General features: G+C 44.4%; 2 protein-coding genes across 2 annotated transcripts; one reads left to right on the top strand and one right to left on the bottom strand.

Annotated features, from left to right (window-relative positions):
- Positions 1–2514: 2514 nt before the first annotated feature.
- Positions 2515–7146, bottom strand: LOC307202899 (uncharacterized protein; the record flags this gene model as incomplete). The annotated part of the gene is made up of 3 exons (XM_079953284.1): positions 2515–6035; positions 6153–6999; positions 7083–7146. The coding sequence occupies 3 exons, from the start codon at positions 7144–7146 to the stop codon at positions 5972–5974; spliced, it is 975 nt and encodes a 324-aa protein (XP_079809410.1). The 3' UTR covers positions 2515–5971.
- Positions 6997–15363, top strand: TMEM37 (transmembrane protein 37). The gene is made up of 2 exons (XM_079994952.1): positions 6997–7259; positions 11201–15363. Exons 1-2 carry the CDS (start codon positions 7239–7241, stop codon positions 11771–11773), a joined length of 594 nt encoding a protein of 197 aa, XP_079851078.1. The 5' UTR covers positions 6997–7238; the 3' UTR covers positions 11774–15363.
- Positions 15364–18622: the final 3259 nt, after the last annotated feature.

Genomic DNA, 18622 nt, shown 5'->3' with positions numbered 1-18622 from the left:
CTAGTGTGTGCTGCTCAAAAACCTTGCTGGTTCAGCTCAGATTTGTTTTATCTGTTTGGAGGTAGCCAAAAGAACCTGAAGCTTAGTGGAATCGAGGAAAGAATTAAGTCTGGCAGGCTTCGTACAGGAGCAGGTAAGAAAGCCTAAGCTGGATCATATCAGAGTAGACTTGAAATTCCATGATGCCTGTTAACACTGAATGCTGACTCTCCTTGAGTAGTTGCTGGGACCAAAAGAAGTTCCCAGGGCCTGAGAGCTCCACAGGTACCATAATTTTTGTTCTATAAGACTCACTTTTTCCCTCCTAAAAAGGGGAAATGTCTGTGCGTCTTATGAAGCGAATGCAGGCTGCGCAGCTATCCCAGAAGCCAGAACAGCAAGAGGGATTGCTGCTTTCACTGCGCAGCGATCCCTCTTGCTGTTCTGGCTTCTGAGATTCAGAATATTTTTTTTCTTGTTTTCGTCCTCCAAAAACTAGGTGCGTCTTGTGGTCTGGTGCGCCTTATAGAGTGAAAAATACGGTAAAATGAGCAGAAGTGTGCCACTTGGACCAAGCCTTTCCAGTTAAAAGATATAAAAAATATATCCTGTGAAAAGGCTAAGCTACATACACAAATGATGTTTGGCTATGTGTTGTTTTCCTCATGGATGTGTGTGTTATGTGCTTCAGAAGACAAGCACAGTCAGTCATACCTTGGTTCTCAAACGGAATGCTTTCAGAAGTCTGTTCGACTTCTGAAAATGTTCGAAAACCAAGGCGCGGCTTCCAATTGGCTGCAGGAGCTTCCTGCACTCAATTGGAAGCCACAGAAGCCGCGTCGGACATTAGACTTCCAAAACAAGTTCACAAAACTTCACTCACTTCTGGGTTTGCGGCGTTCAAGAGCCAAAACATTTGAGTCATGAGGCGTTCAAGAACCAAGGTACGACTGTACAGGGGTTGGGTCTTTTTTTCCTTCCTAAAAAATGCTGTTCTCCATCTCAGGGGTTTAAGATTTCTCCTATGGAAGAAAATATATAGTGCCCATATCTTTTTCCTTTGGGAGATGGGATGGAAAATAGTAGTTGTGGGTAGGTGGGCTTTTTTCAGCAAAATAAGACTGCTAGGAGGAAAGGGGAGAGGATCTTTTCCTTATCACCTACTTTTCTGAGGCTGAGTGTTGCCTTGAGAGGGGAGTCACTAGCTAGATGTGACTCAAGGATTTGTTCCTAAACAGATAAAAACTTATCTCTTGAGTGTGTGTAGGGGTCTATACCATGACACAACAGCAGCCTCTTGCCAGACATTCAAAAACAAACCCTTGCATTATTTAGACCATTGCTAGATATGTTTTGAAAATGGCCTTATTTGCGGATTTGAAGAGCTCCTGCTGCAACTCTTGGAGATTGATTAAGCTGCCACTTTGCCTGCTCAGCCTAGAAGAAAATCTGATAACTGGGCAGACTCTTGTTTTTATGGATGCATTGTAACAAAGGATGCCAATCTGAACTTTTTCTACGGTTTATTTCTGTTGATCATGGTATCACTGCAGTTGGCATAACTTCATACGAAAAGAGGCCCCCATTCTGACCCAGTTACTATTTCTTAACTTAAATGTGACCTAGAAAATGTAAGTAAATATCCTGACCTAATAAAAAGGTAAAGGTACCCCTGCCCGTACGGGCCAGTCTTGACAGACTCTGGGGTTGTGCGCCCATCTCACTTAAGAGGCCAGGGGCCAGCGCTGTCCGGAGACACTTCCGGGTCACGTGGCCAGCGTGACATTGCTGCTCTGGCGAGCCAGAGCCGCACACGGAAACGCCGTTTACCTTCCCGCTGGTAAGCGGTCCCTATTTATCTACTTGCACCCGGAGGTGCTTTCGAACTGCTAGGTTGGCAGGCGCTGGGACCGAGCAGCGGGAGCGCACCCCGCCGCAGGGATTCGAACCGCCGACCTTTCGATCGACCTAATACTTAATGGTAATAGTCAGCACACACAATCCTGTTACCAGAAAACGTTAATTGCCATTTCCTGTAAGAAATAATTGGGTTCAGCATAGGCAATGCCATCTTTCTCCAAAGGTAAAGTAATGATTCAGGAAACATAAAATCAACAGTCATGTCTCACTAGGGTCATGTCCTTCCAACTTCAAACTTGGTAAACAGACAGTAACTTGCAGGAATAAACAATAGTACAGTGAATAAATGAGGTATAACAGAAAGATCCTGCCTCTCTCCAGAGAGTTATGTTGGTCCAAAATTATACTTAAACCCCATATTTAAGTTGGTTGGGATTTTGGGAAGTTTACAACATTAGGGACCTACTTTTCACACCACAATCTCAAGGATAAACTCTGCAGCTTTGTTGGACCACAGATCAAGAAACAGGTGAGAGACACTGTAGCTGTGCTGCTATAGAATATTAACAGAGGGAGCTTAGCACACAAGGCACAGAGCTTTGGTTCTGATTGCTTCAAGACAAATACATGCGTCCCCCCCTTTTTTTCTGGGTGGATACTACAGCAAATCATATCCACTCTAGGCTTTTAGATAGATAAGGATCCTGGGGGATCATTTCACCTTTATGATCAAGGTATGTACTACATGATTTGCTGCCTATTATTATTATTATTATTATTATTATTATTATTATTATTATTAGTGCTTTTTACTGGGGGGATGCAGGGGGACTCATGCCCCTAAACATTTTGTGAATCTAAGTTTGGTCTCACTGAGGGGCAGTATTTCAATATGAGTAGGAAAATGAGAGTACCCCTAAACATTTTTTTAGGAAAAAAGCACTGATTGATTGATTATTTATTTATTTATTTAATTTCTTTATGTAAACAGGCTGCCTTAAGCAGCATCCATATGCTCTCTCCATTTTATTTCATGTAAGAAACCAATCTTTATTCCTCTGTTTTGTGAACTTCATTATTGGGTGTAGGGTTAAAGGCAGAAGCACATACAGTATTCATAAACGGACACATACGAACTCCACCCAAAGGTCCCAAATGTCTTCAAAAGTGCAGAGAGATACGCATGGGTTCACCTGTACACCTTGTATCTGCAAGTGTCTCCACTGTTGGGGAAAAATTGACTGCTGTGCAATGAATGACTTTCAGAGCTGCACATTGCAAGAGTTCTCTATAAGAGTTGAGTGCACACAATTCTAGAGCTCGCTCACAGCTGTACTGATGCCTTTAAAGCAAATTTGCCCTGGAATATAGCTAAAACTGTTAAACACTCTAAATCTCTCTTCTCTTTCTCCTTCAACACCCTGTATCTTTTGAGCTTCAGATTATCATATCGTTTCGCAATACATTGGCTGACTAGCTTTGTTTTGCACAGAACCCCTTCCACTGGACATCCTGTTTTTCATTACAAGCTCTGCATCAAAAAAGGCCAAACTGTCTTGCAGTGTTGAAATGAGTCAACATGATGAGCCCTCCTTTCAGTCCCAGTCCTTGTAGTTGAGCAAGTTTTTCTATCATGCCTCTATTCTACACTGATATACCACTGATATAGCATGAGCCCATAACCTTATATTTATCTCATTTGTGTGTGCTATGAAAGGGCACATTCAAATATTTGTACAGTGGTACCTCAGTTTTCGAACGTCTTGAAATTCAAACATTTTGGTTTTCGAACGCCGAAAACCTGGAAGTAAATGCTTCTATTTTCAAACGCACCTTCGAAGTCGAACGGCTTCCTCTGGGTTTTTTCCCCCCTTTCTTTTCAATTTCCTCTATTGAATTTGCAGGCCGCCCTTTGAGCTTCAGTTTTCGAACGTTTGGGAAGTGAAAGGGTCTTCCGGAATGGATTACGTTTAACAACCGAGGTATCACTGTATTTTCTACAGCATCTGAAGGAAAGGACGGGGAACAATGATTTGGGATTATGGGAGTTGTAGTCCAACATCATCTGGTCCCGTATCTCCCACCTAAAAGACTGCAAATGTCATCTCAGCCCCAAATGTATTTTGGTGGCACTCTTTTCAAGCACCACTTTCTTTTCTCTCTGCCCCAGCATTAAAATAGAACTTTATAATACGGGCCTACCTTACAAGACTGTTGTAAAAATGAATGAGGTGACCATAAATCATGCTGAACACTTTGAATGTGCTAAGGTATGCTTAATCAAGATGAGGCAGCTGTTTTAAAGTGTTGTCTTACATCTCTCATTATGCAGAGTCAGACCACTGGACTATCTAGGCTTGTATTTTCTACTTGGGCGCACAGTGCCTCTCCACAAAGCCTTTCCCAGTACACCTACCTGAGATCCTTTTAACTAGAGATGCCAAAGATTGAAACATGGTCTCACCCTGAACTGTGAGCCTTCCACTTGGTTTGGAGTATTTCCTTGGTGGGGTTGCGAACTGCCCTAATCACACTCTTAAAACGCTAGATTGCTATGTTTTCAAGACAAAGCTTGGACTTTGACAGCAGACTCTGATAAAGTTGGATGTTTTTCCTTGTGATTCACATGGTGCAATCTTTTCAAAGCAGTAACGACTTTATCAAATATAATGAGAGAGTGCAAAAGTTCGCTGTTTTATTATTCTGGCTAGGAGCTTCCTTACTTTTATGTGGAGTAACTATAACACTATCAGATCTCAGGCATGTAAAATTGGAGACCTTTAGCCCATTCCCTGACTTTATACAAGGCTGTATCCCCTAAGGTGTGCTGCTGTATTTCACTCTACTAACTGCTGTTTCAGTTGATCCTGAAAACTAGCTGCTGCTCTCAGAAAAGAGACTTGACTCCTAATTTGTGACATAGTCCAAAGGGAGCATGAAACAAGAAAATAGCTGACCAGCACTACAAGTACATGAAATCCCAATAAAGTAGATTTCTTTCCATTTTGTTTTTTCTTCCACATAACCTGATTTAGTCAATGAAACAGTCACCAAGTACGAAACAATATTGGCCTTTGAATGCAGAAATATGGAATGATCAGGGAAAGCATGTGGATGACAGCTTGCAAGAAATAACATTTCACAGTGCTGGTGCAAATACTGCGTGGGCAATTATCAAACACAAGAAGATAGCTTTTTAAATGTTAAGAGCTATAGATTTCAGAACAAGAAAGAAACTGAGGATATACACTTTACATGGAAATGACAGCACAGACAAATCAATAAGCCCACCACCCTGCTCCAACAATCAATTCACTGCAAGGGTGAGCAGCAAGAGAGTGAGAAGGATCCTCTGTCCACCCTGCCTCCCTTATTTTGCTCAGCAATGCCTTGATAGCTGCAGGCGGTGAACATAAGAAGGACTTGAGGGTACAAATATGTTAGAGCATCAGCCTTCAATCATCCTAGCATGCCAATGCCAGTTTAACTGCAAGCATGTGCAGTCTACCCCAGGCAAGAAGCTGGCATTGGATCCAGTAGTTTTCACAGGCTGCTCAGAGCTGCCCAACTGGCATTTATCTTCTTGTGTTTTTCTTATGTTAAATGTTGTGCAATCATTGCTGGGAGATCCCTACTGTGAGTAAGAACTCCCAGAGAGAGCGAGAGAGCGTGTGTGCTGTGTTCATCTGTTGGGGGGGGGGGAGTGTCTAGTGACACCTCTAAAACAAACAAAATGGAGGCGATATACTTCTCTCAGTGGCAATAACACTTCTGAAAACCAGTTGCTGGAAACCACAGGACAAGGGAATGTTATTGGGCTCATGTCCTACTTGCAGACTTCCCATGGGCATCTGGTTAACCACTGTGAGAACAGGATGCTGGACTAAATGGGCCTCTGGCCTGATCCATCAGGGCTCTTCTTATGTCCTTAGGATTATTTCAGAAGCTTTTTTGTGACACGTTATCCCCAGTTGACTGGTGGACTTTCAAAGGGTGACATTAGATGATAATGACATGCAAAAATGCAACCTGTTGCTGTTGTCGGCCTCTCTCTGTCTCAGGAAACAGTGGAGAAGCACGCCTTTGGGGGTGAAGTCAAACTGTTGCAAGGTTGCAGTGCAGGCTGTAGAGACTAATACTTGTATGGAAGAGACATGTTTTGTTGCAGCTGAGGCAGATGAAGGTGTCTGGTTTTGCTTCTGCAGATGCACCATGGTGCTTCTTTTCTCTGCGCTTCTCCCCATGGTCATTCCTCCTCTGGTCACAACTTGATCACAGTGCCTAGAGGCAGTCCAAGCTATCTGAAAGACCACATTCCCTCATACAAACCTGCTTGGGTTTTGAGACCGTTGGGGGAGGCCCTTCTCCCAATCTCCACCTGAGAGAATGTGGGAAAGGGCCGTCTTGGTGGTAGCAACTCCAGAACTCCCTCCCTGAGGAAGCTAGCCTGCAGCCTCTTTGTTGTCCTTCTATTGGCAGGTGAAGACGTTGTTCCAACAGACTTTTGCCAACTGACTGCTTTTAATGAAAGGGCTGGTGCCCTACTGCTTTTTATCACAATTGTTGGTATTTTTAAAACACATGTTACAAAAACGCTTGGTTTTTCTACGTTTTTAGTGATCCCCCCCCCCTTTTGTAAGCCACCTTGAATCCCGTCAGGGGCAAAGGTGGGGTACAAATAAGTTGTTGTTACTGACAAATTGACAAACTGTATTCCAAGTCTTGTTTTGTTTGCGGTTATTGCCCTGCTGTGAAAAAAACACAATAAAATGCCTATTTCACAAAGAAAGGCAGCACAACTGAAGTCGCCCTGAAAGAGGCGGCTTGGAGCACTCCAGGTCACCTGCGCATGTAAGCGCGCAGAAAACAGCGGATCCCCCCGGAACAGGCGATCCGTGGAGATCTGCGTGGATCCCTGCCACCCCCGGCGACCCAGGAGGGGGCCCTGCACTTCTGCCGCGGCCCAGGCGAGGGCGGCGGTTGTGCCCCCGGCGGCCCTTCCCTGGCGCCGGGCTTGCCCGGTGCGCCCTCCGCCTCTCTCGGCCCTCCTCCCCCTGCTCCTCCTCCAGCCGCTCGCCGGCTCCAGCCGCTTTCGGCGGCCTCCTCCTCCTCCTCCTCCTTCCCTCCTCGGCTCGGCTGCTGACTCAGCCACAGGGAAAACTCAAAGGGCAGTTCGGCTGCTTGCTTGCCTGCCTCCCGCCGCTCTCGGCAGGACGCGCGGGCGAGAGCGGCCTTTGACGCGCCCCACTCCGCCGCCATGGGCCCCTGGCCGGGAGCGGGCGCGTGAAGCGGGCGCCCGGGAGACATTTCTCGCGCTCTCCTCCGCCGCGCAGCCGCCGACCTCAAAGTTGCTCCCCGGACTTCGCCGCCTCGCTCCGCGGGAAGGGGCGCAAGGCAGCATGACAGCCATCGCAGTGCAGGTAAAATCGGGAGCTCAGGAGGAGCCATTCTTCCTCTCTGGCGGGTGGGACAAATATATATATGTATCTTTTTGTTGGCATCGCTGTGTGCCGCCGCCGCCGCCGCCCTTTGTTCTGGCGTTGCAGCGCCTCTGCCCGCGTTTCCCCCTCGCCCTACAGGCAGAGCCGCTCATCGCAGCCCGCGCTTCAAACTAGCCGACTTTCTTTTGCCACCTGTTGCTCGATGCAAATTCCCCGCTTATTATCATCGCTTTGTCTTGAAGCAGGGCGGAAAAAGTTCTTTTATGTGCTATTGTGTCGATCCCCCTTGGCTGTGGCCAACTCTCTGTCTCTCCCTGTCGTTTCCTTTAGGAGAGCTTCCCGGATAGAAGATCTTCTGTCCTCCTGCAATCTCAAAATCTCTCTCTCCATCGTAGGTGTGTGTGTGTGTTTCAGATCCTCCAACATTTCTCCGATGAAAATAGGGACACCCTATTCCATCATAATAATAATTTCACTATTTATACACCGTCCATCTGACTAGTTTGCCCCAGCCACTCTGGGAGATTTCATACATACATACATACATACATACATACATACAACACTAAACTTTTTTAAAAAAACTTCCCTATACAGGGCAGCCTTCAAACATCTAAAAATGGTACCTTATCTCCTTGGCTGGGAAGGGATCACATAACTCCATACCCTCCAACATTTCTCCCATGAGAACATTCCAGGGACATTCCAGGATCAAATCAGAAACCAGGACAGTTTTTGTAAATCTGGGACTGTCTCTGGAAAATAGAGACACTTGGAGGGTCTGGCATTTACATCTGACTTTGAATGTCTGGACTGCTTTTCTAGATTTACATTCACCATCCAATGAGGGAAATCTGATGAGAGACAGTAGTTAGAGCGTGGGGGTTAGGGTTCGAATCCTCCCCGCTCGACATAAAGCTCACTGGGTGTCCTTGGGCCAGTCGCTGCCTCACAGCCAAACCTACCTCACAGGGTTGTTGTCCTGTTGAATATGCAAAGTCTGTGCTTTCTAGCTGCATACTTCAGGGGTGGGGACTTTTTAAAAACTTGTTTGCTTTCTGACATTTCTGCCCTGCCTTTCTTCCGCCATGAAACCCCTTTTAACATCACGTGTACAAAACGATTCTGCTCCAGAGGCAGAGCTATGGTCCACTGGGGTTTCACTGTGTAAACTTTTGTCAACTTAAGGACTCAAATAACATTCTGAACTTGCTCCATTTCCTCCCTTCTCTCCTGGAATGCAATGAGTTGTTTACAAAGATCAGTGGCTCTATTCCTCCCCGGGACATTATTACTGATGTTTCAGCAAAACTGACTCTCGCTCAGTGGATCTTGTGAGGATATTTTGTGCAAGAGCCATATTTTAATATATAGAGATAGATAGATATATAATGAACCACAGGGTCTGCAATTAAGAAAAGAAGAGATAAAGGATGTTACAAGGAAGATATGCTCACAGCGAATGTTTTTAGCTTGTGAACTAAACTCCTGAGAAATGGGAGCAGGATGGCATCATAGAGAGTTGCTTTATACTGAGTCTGACCATTGGTCCTTCTAGCTGAATCCTCTCTGCACTGGCAGCTGCTCTCCAGGATTTCAGACAGAGGTTTCTCCTTGCCCTGGAGATGCTGGGATTAGAACCCATGACCTTCTGTATGGAGAGTGGATGTTCCAACCACTGAGCTACAGCCTTTTCCTCAAATTCCCATTTCAGCAGTTTCCAGCAAAATCATATAAATCTATTCATGTGTACACACACACACACCCTTAAAATTATTAAATAATAAAATCAAGCATTTAAAAACACTTAACCTTTAAGCAACTCCTATCCAGCATTTATTATTCCTCTGCTGGATGTCTCATCATCAACGCAAGCTCTGCTTGACTGAATTTCCCATCTTTCCACCCAAGTTGAAAACATCACCATTCATCGCGCTGATCAGAGAGGAAGTCCTGGTTTTCTCTTTGATACCTCTCTGCCTGGGATAGCTCACTCGGTAGAGTATGAGACCCTAAATCGCAGGGTTGTGGGTTTGAGCACCCACATTAGGCAAAAGATTTCTGCATTGCAGGAGGTTGGACTAGATTACCCTTGAGGTCCCTTCCAGCTGTACAATGCAGTGATATTCCTTTGCTCCTTATGTTGTGCCCATATCCAAAGCAGCCTGGATAGCTCAGTTGGTTAGAGCATGGTGCTGATTATGCCAAGGTTGCAGGTTCAATCTCTGTATGGGACAGCTGTATATTCCTGCATTGCAGGGGGTTGGAATAGATGATCCTCAGGGGCCTTCCAACTCTACAATTCTGTGAAATCAAGTCACAACATTATAAAATGATGGCCCTGGAAAACCCATGAGACAGCTCCTCAGGCAATAAAGGTTATCTTGATGGAGACATCAAAATAGTCAGGGTCCTTTCCTCCAACACACAGGATATCAGAACTCGTGGAGCTGCAATACTCATTACTAGAAAAGTGTGTATAGGGAGAAGTAGAACATTTTAATCTCTCACTTTTAAAACTCTGGAGGCGGCGTCAATGACAGCCAACACTTCTGCACAGAACAAGCCATGGCAAGACAGATCGAAATGTTAAGCTGGGGAAGTTTCAATGCAGCCTTGGGCGGGCCGCCTGGGCAGGCAAGCTTGCAGTGGCAGCGAGGGAGGCAAGTTCGTAAAGTGGGGCAAGCCACATGCGCAATAGACTTGTTCCTACACACACAATTTAAAAAAATGCTCCGATGGTGGGAGGATTTCCTGGTTCAGCCAAGAACAGGTCTGTGCTGCTTTGTTGTTGTTGTGTAGTCGTTTAGTCGTGTCCGACTCTTTGTGACCCCATGGACCAGAGCACGCCAGGCACTCCTGTCTTCCACTGCCTCCCGCAGTTTGGTCAGACTCATGTTTGTAGCTTCAAGAACACTGTCCAACCATCTCGTCCTCTGTCGTCCCCTTCTCCTTGTGCCCTCCATCTTTCCCAACATCAGGGTCTTTTCCAGGGAGTCTTCTCTTCTCATGAGGTGGCCAAAGTACTGGAGCCTCAGCTTCACGATCTGTCCTTCCAGTGAGCACTCAGGGCTAATTTCCTTAAGAATGGATGCGTTTGATCATCTTGCAGTCCATGGGACTCTCAAGAGTCTCCTCCAGCACCATAATTCAAAAGCATCAATTATTCAGCAATCAGCCTTCTTTATGGTCCAGCTAGTGGGAAATAAAAACTCTGTTTGCTAGTATATGGTGCCTTGTTGCTTCTCTGAATAGTAGTCAGCCAGGGCATTGCCTACAAGACCAAAGAAAGATGTGACTAAGTGTAGCCTGCTTCACTTTTTTCTTATGAATGAAATATGGCAGATAATTTACTTTCTTTCCAGACTCTTTTCTTAACAGCATAAATGTAGCATCTCTCTCTCTCTCTCTCTCTCTCTCTCTCTCTCTCTCTCTGTCTCTCTGTCTCTCTCTCACACACACACACACACGATGTTATATTCAAAAGATTGGTTTGGTAAGACTTCCACTGCTTCTGTGGCATTTTAAATGTTTTATCACTGTCTTCCCTTTCTCACAGCACTCTCAAATCATTTGTATATTAAGGCTGTGTACACACCATAGATGTAAGGCACATTGCTTCCCCCAAAGAATCCTGGGAACCCCTCGCAGATCTAAAGTTCCCTGCACCATTAACAAACTACAATTCCCAAGATTCTTTGAGGGTAGCAGTGTGCTTTAAATGTATAGTGTGTACCCAACCAAGCTTGTCTGCCCGGTGTATTTAACTGACTTCAACGACTCTTGCTGTTATTGAGCCTTCTTTCTAACTGGTCACAACATCAATAGCAATATAATTGCTGGCTGCGATTTAGAAGCAATCTGTGTTGCTTTAATAGGAGGGGTATTTAACTTCTTTCTTTCTGGACCTTCTCTTTAAGGCCCAGTGGTTACTCACTCGTAGAAGACGGACAAGATCGTTTTTTGAGATGTTCATCAGGAGCCTGATTATCCTCTGCGTTGCGATAGCCATTGTCCTGTCCTCCATTGCTGTGTGTGATGGGCACTGGCTTTTTGCCAAGGGAAAGCTCTTTGGACTGTGGCACTTCTGCACAGTCGGGAACAATAGTGCCCTGAAATGTGCCACTGATCTCACGTTGGCCAACATTCGAGGGATCAACGCGGGAATGACTTTTGCAAGAAGTCTGGTGTCTTTTGCCGTCGTCGTCGCAATCTTTGGCCTGGAACTTCTCATGGTCTCCCAAGTCTGTGAAGACGTCAACTCCAGGAAGAAGTGGTCGATGGGATCGATCCTCGTTCTTCTCTCGTTCCTGCTCTCATTCACTGGAGTTTTGAGCTTCTTATTCCTTCTGAGGGACCACATCACTCTCACGGGTTTCACACTAACCTATTGGTGTGAATTCATTTCTGCCTTCCTTTTCTTCCTGAATGGAATCAGTGGACTTCATCTTAACAACATCACATTTCCATGGAATAGAATGAGGAAAAATTAAAAGAATGGTGGATATTAGCTTCACCAGATACACAGAAAAGTAAACTGAGGCCTTTCAAAAGGAAACCAAGTTTTCTTAGTTTACATTAAGAGAAGACATATGAAATGGATGTCTCCAAGATCACTTGATAATGGATGCTGGATACTGGAAGTTGGCTATTATGACCTGCTTAGATTTTGAATGATGTAACTCTCCACAGAAATGGAAGTGCAAAAGACTGGTTTCCTTTGTTTAAAGCTCATTCATTTAAAGGTGGCCCAGTAAAAGCAAAACAAACTTGGTTTGCTGGTTTTAATGCTATTTAAGGCGCATCCTTACTGTAATCTATCTGGAGTTCTTAGATTTATTAATCAAAAGCCCCAGTCAGGTCACAGTAAATTGTGACTTAATCTCATTAAAACCAATAGGTCAGATTGTCAGGACTAAGAAATCTCACTGGAGGTCATACTCAGTATCCAAGTGAGAAAAGCTTATAAATGTGCTTTGTCCTTTTCAGAAAACTTCATGGTTTCATTTTTGCACATCAGCTGGGATCAAGATTAGGATCATTTGTACTATGCAAAATGTTGAGAATGCTAACTAGGGTCTCACCTCCAAATTCAAATAATTTGCATATTAGCATAACCTATTCAAAAAACATTATATGGGCTTTGGTCCTTGTTGTTTCTGCCATGAGAGTATATCTGATTTATATACAATGCCAACATTTCAACAAACCAGCCGTGCACTGTGGAGATTATTGCTCTCATCTGAACTGTACCTCCCATGAAGCTTTTTATGGTGACAATTTGGTTTCACGAGATACAGGGCTTGTCTTACATCTCACCACATTCTGGTGTCTCTCTTAACCATTTTCCAAGTGGGAAAGGAAGAGATCTCAGGCCAGAGTGCAAGAGGTGGCTGGGCTGCCCTGGAATGGATTTCAATGGCTTTCCAGATGTGGTTGGACTCCAGTTCCCATCAGCTGCTGCTGCCAGCATGGCCTGTGGTCAGGAATGATGGGAGTTGTAGTCCAACAATACATGGAGGGCCACAGGTTCCAAGCACTGCCCAGCCGCATCTCCTACCTGGAAGCAGGATGGTTTGAAGGGGAACCACAGGAAGGCGCATTGATGGAGACGGACAGAGACAACCAGACTTTGGTCATCATGACAAAGCTGCTTGCCTGATTTGAACCACAACAAGGAGCCTAATGACAGTAGGTATACTCTTAACAACACCGGCCAAATGATAAAATAACACCTGCAGTATTCATTTGGTTCAGTATAAGTGATTTTAAAAGAAACTTCCTTAAGATGTCCACCTTTAATTTTGTAACATTCAGGCACCCCTGTTGCTGGAGAGCAACACAGAGAATCAAAATGCTTAATATATGGGTTGCAGTCATCTCTTACATGGCTGGAATTTATGCTATATAATTTAATATGTCTGATTGTTACTTCTTTCATTCATGAATAGCAAGCATGGACCCCAGTCATTTCTATCTTAGAGTAAGCATCTTTACGAATAAGTATTATTCTCCCTCTCCCTTTTTCTTCACATGATTCCACAATCTCATTATGTGGCCAGATGGGTTAGAATGATTTCAATTATAGAAGATCCACAGCCCTCATTGTGTTGGAGCCGAAGAGGTGAATTGGGCAGCTTAGCAGCAACAAAGGCACTTTGCTGCAGAGAGGCAGAGCTATCTGCCCAATATATTGTTAAAGAGGTCTTTGCTACTCAGAGTTAATGAGGAAAAAACAAGGCAACTCTTCCCTATGGGCTAGAGATGATCTTTCAAAACGCCATCACTCTATGCAGTCCTCAGAGAACAGGATGTAGATCAGGGAATGCTGTGCTAGCATTGCCAATTTCACTTCCCCCTTCTCAAAATCACAGGAAGCAAAGTTCCTGCTCTCTCTTTCTCTGAAGGCAGTCATCCAAGCTGGGAGTGTTGTTCAAATTCTCTTCTTGTTTTTTTAAAAAATTATGCTTTGGTAAAAATGCTTGGAAATTTTTTTGTTTGGGTTTCAGGAGTGATCTAGTGTATATCTGCTGGCAGGATTGTTTTGAAAATACATCCAGGGACACACGTAACTACCTATGTAGTTCTGTATGGATTGACAATTGTTTCTTGGTGAAACAACAGCCGTAATAACCTAAAGAACCACCAGTGCAACCATTTCGTGACTAGTGGAGAGAGAAGTATCCTCTCGATCCACGATGGCTTAAAAGGGGTTGGTCAAGGTGGCTTTTATGTGAAGCTGTTCAACACACCCAACCCCCAAATACAGTGGTGCCCCGCAAGACGAATGCCTCGCAAGACGGAAAACTTGCTAGATGAAAGAGTTTTCCATTTTGGAGGTGCTTCGCAAAACGAATTTCCTATGGGCTTGCTTCGCAAGACGAAAATGTCTTGCGAGTTCCTGCTGGGTTTCCCCCCCCCCCCCTTTTTCTAAGCTGCTAAGCCGCTTATCTGTTAAGCCGCTAAACCGCTAAAAGCCGCTAAACCGCTAATAGCGCTAATCCGCTAAGCCGTCAATGAGCTTGCTTCGCAAGACGAAAAAACCGCTAGACGAAGAGACTCGCGGAACGGATTATTTTCGTCTTGCGAGGCACCACTGTAGTTGTCAAAATGGTGAGCGGTTGGCACACATTTGTTCATGATTATGTTGCAGAAGTGTTGACCAATTGTCCACAAATGGTTCAGGCATTCTAGGTGAGTTGTCAAATGGTAGAAAGGGCTGATGAACGCAAACCCTTATCAGAAACATGAGACAGGCCCTCAGAGAGACTGCTGTTCTCCATTTAAGCACAGTCCTTTTAAAATAATGGACATCTGGCAACTGGAAAGAGGCACTATTGTGCCATGGATTTCATTAAAGGGCAATCCCAAACGTTTGTTTAGAAAACATGCTGTCTTTTTGGAAGAACAGTCTAGTGAATGAAGGAATTGTGGCAAGGCTTTGTTCCCCATGGGCCTCCCCAGATAATCATCTTGCAGCACAACAACTGCGCAATTGTGACTAATCTGCTGTGTAAGAGCCACAGAAGTGATAGCTTCCCTTAAATAAGTACACATGCTTGGGGGACTTTTGCATTCCCTCCCCCTATCACTGGCTGCTTCTTAAGAGTTTCAGCTCCATTTTTTAAAAAAGCTCAACACTCCAACACTCCCTGAAGTACACATCATTCAGACTTTTCTAAAATTGGCACACACTGATAAGGCATCCCACATGCATTAGGCGGGCCTGGGTATCACACCATTTCCACTGAACTGAAGCTTTCAAGACTATCCCATGGAGGTTAAAACGCATTAGAGACCCATTTTGAGCTGACAATCTGAAGGAGCCCTCCGCGCCATTCTATAGCTGGTTCGTCTTATGGGCGTATGATTCCATTCCTATTAAAGGCCATTTTGTCAGTAAAGACTGGAGAGTGTGATAGCAATGGGGTGTGTTTGTATGTGGTCTTTGTCTCAAATAAGTGTCGTCGTTTTTTATTATGAAACCTGCAGCTTTTCTAAACTGTTTTCTTAAAAAAAATGGTAAGGAAGAAATCTCAGATCTGAATGTCAAATGTTCAATAAACTACTTTGTGAATTGCTAGTTCTAGTCCTCTGTCGCAATTTGGGGGCAGGTAGCCATTAAACAAGAGCATGGAAACGGATGCGGAAGAGACATGCTTTGCACACAGACAGACTCGAATTCAACCCCCAGCATCTCCAGGTAGAACTAGCAAAGATCCATCTCTGAGACACTGGAGACGGCTGCCAGTCAGTGTAAATAATACTGAATCGGACTGAGTGTTTCCTAGCTTTCCTCCAAAATCAAAAATGAAAATGGAAGACTATTGGAACACAGACTATGGCACAGTCTCACAGCCACACATTTCTCTAGAGCAGAGTGATACAGTGCATGGAAGGCTTAGCAGAAGAGACCAAATTATATTTGAAAATATTCACTTGAATCAAAGATACACATGCAACTGGTACTGTGCATAGTCACATGGTGGGAAAGGGTGCACATTCACACCCAGGGCTGAATAATAGCAAGGAATTGCTATCTTCATCTTTCTTTGCTTGGGAGCTTCACGAGGGCATCCGGTTGGCCACTGCCACAGACTAGAAAAGTCTGGCACTCCACAGGGAGTTCTTAGGCTCTTAATTAGTACTTTGGCTCAAGGCGGCAGCATCAGTAGCTTGCAACAGTTCAGACTTGGAAGGGCGCTACTGTAAATGGGTCATTGATATGCCACAAACGGGTTGTGGGCAGTACAGGTGGGATGTTTTGTTTTGTTAATTACTGAATTTCCCAGTAAACAGGGATAGCATCCAGCTTACTTGGTTCTTCCCTGAACCCAACGCAGATTGCTTTTCTCTCAGATCCCCAACTCATATGCATGTGTAGTGCGATGCCAAAATTATCTAGGCATGTTGAAAAGAAAAGCAAGTCCCTTTCAGCCTGGCAGAAATGCACACAGGACTTCAACAGCCAATTTCACAAGGTTTATTATGAGTTAGAAAGAAGCTAAGATGACAACCAGAGGAAGCAGAGGAGGGCAATTCAGTTTAAGCCTACCTGCCTATGTATAATGTTGTTTTCACCTAATATTTAGCTTTGGATTTATCACAACTATTTGTTCAATAAGGGATAGTCCAGAATGATCACACCAGACAAACTAGATGGTTCAAACTATCACACAGAGTAGATGTTGTTATTATCTCTTCAGCAGGAATGGGCTACTTGCTCCACACTGCAGCCTTCTAGGAGACCTGTAAGCTATTGGACCACAACTAAGGAGTGCATATTTATGCATCATTAACACAATGCAATGCAAAAATAAAAAAGAGAGCATCGTAGAGGCTTAGTCCCAGCTGACGTATATTATGCTTCAATTTGTTCAAGGTCTCATGTGAGACAAGAAACAGTAGCTCCGAAAAGATGGATGACGACGTTCAGTTAAGAGAAATGCTAATTCAGATTTTTTTGGTAACTTCCCCTGTGGCATTTTACTTTCAGGATTTATTTTAACCCTAGCATGTTGGAAAAGTGTGACAACTCCCCTTATCCTTAGTTTGAGGCTTCTACATACCGGTATATTTCTTATTTGGAGATAATAAGTCATTTGCTTCAATTCTGGATTTTGGTTCAGACAACTGGTCATACAAACTGCCACAGTCAGTACAGAGCCCGCTTTGGCAGATGCATGAAGTGGGCACCGAAAAGTGTGCTTGGATCATACACATGCACCCTGACTGCAAAGAAATAAATGAGGGGAAAGTATTCAATTTTTACAGCAGGAGGTCAAAAGGCCAAACAATACAAGCTGTACTATGCAGGACGTGCATGAATACCGAATCCAATCAAGATCCATTTAGCATGGGTGTGACTGGCAGCTGCTAGTGATATATAGGCATAAGAAAATCAATAATGTGGGGGGCGGGGAATGATTACTTTCTCTAGCGAGCAATGAATACCCAGGATCTGTTGAAACCCAGTTTCACAGTGTCAGTCACATTTGCTAATGAATTTCTTCTACCTGGTAGGTTCATGTTGGAATCTCACATGTTAGCAACACCTGCATGTGGTTCCCATAAGAGGGGAACTCAAATGTGCACATCCTTATTTGCACATGCAAATCAAAAGGCCTCAGATGCATTCTTTCTTTTTTTGCTCGCTCGCTCTACCAGTTTGAAGGCTCTTGCACTTCTGTGGGCAAGGCTGCAACTCCGTGCAATAGAAGAGAAGGCCAGGAATACACAGCCACAGACTATGAGTAAGGAGGAGTGCTGGAATCTTCTTGTTAGCTATTGCCGCCCATGGAGGAAGAATTTGCTGCTTCTCAGTGCGGGGGGGGGGGGAGTCCCTTACACCCATTCCCTCCCCAATCAGGCTAGCTGTGGCTCCTGCAGTTGCATCATGTGACACAGGGGCATGATCCAGATGGTACAAATGAGCAGCAGCACAGATTTCCCCAAGGGAAGGGGAGAGAAAGCATTTTGCAGAGGCAGCCATGAAAGCAAAGCAAATGCAACGACCCATGCACACACCTGACATTTGGAAGTAGTTTTTAATGGTGGGATTGTCTCCACTAGTCAGCCTGGCAGAGTGGCGTTGTTCCACTTGTGCTGGACATGATACAGTTGAGGTTCTGTCGGCTCAAGCTCTACTGGCATGCAGTCAAACTAGATGACCCTTTGAGGTCTCTTCCAACTCTATGACTAAGCCATGTTTATCTACCTATATGTTTATATAAAAAAATACAGACATGCAACCCATTGAAAGTAATAAGGAGGTAAAAAATGCACATTAACCCCACTCATCTGCTCAAGAACAGTCTTGCAAACACATCTAACTTAGCTCTGGCTTTGGCAAGTCTACCTGGAAAGAGTTCAATAGTAATACATCAGCCACCACAAATAACACTCTGCATGTGTTTGATGTCTTTTCTGGTTTGGTACCAATATCATTAGCTGGGCATTCTCAGCTTATTGAAGAGATCATTGTACGATGGGAGGAAAAGGTAGTCTGTAATATATGCAAAACGCAAGATGTTTAGGGCTTTCTAAGCATCTTGGATTAGCCCCAGAAGACAACAGGAAATCAAGGTAGACGATGGAGAATAGATATGGCACCCAGCTTCCTTATTCTTGAAACATTAAGGCAGCCCTTCACAGAATGTGTTACAGCAGTCAAGCCTCAAGATTACAAAAGCATGAACAACAGATACATGGGCTGAGAGAGACATCATCTTCTGAGAAAGTAAAGTAATTTAAAAAATATTCCCACAGCCATCATGGCAGCTGAATGTCCAAGGTCCAAAGCTGCAAACCTGTGAGATCTAGTTTCAATGCTGATCACAATC

This window comes from Podarcis cretensis (assembly GCF_951804945.1).
Source record: "Podarcis cretensis genome assembly, chromosome: 1".
In the NCBI taxonomy this organism is placed as follows: domain Eukaryota; kingdom Metazoa; phylum Chordata; class Lepidosauria; order Squamata; family Lacertidae; genus Podarcis; species Podarcis cretensis.
Note: the sequence above shows the minus strand (reverse complement) of the source record. Positions and strands in the feature narration are given on the sequence as shown.

Excerpts from the sequence above, each read along its gene's own strand:
- TMEM37 (XM_079994952.1), top strand. The coding sequence starts at position 7,239 with ATGACAGCCATCGCAGTGCAG. Across the intron at positions 7,260-11,200 it reads TGACAGCCATCGCAGTGCAG|GCCCAGTGGTTACTCACTCG; the intron begins GTAAAATCGGGA and ends CTTCTCTTTAAG.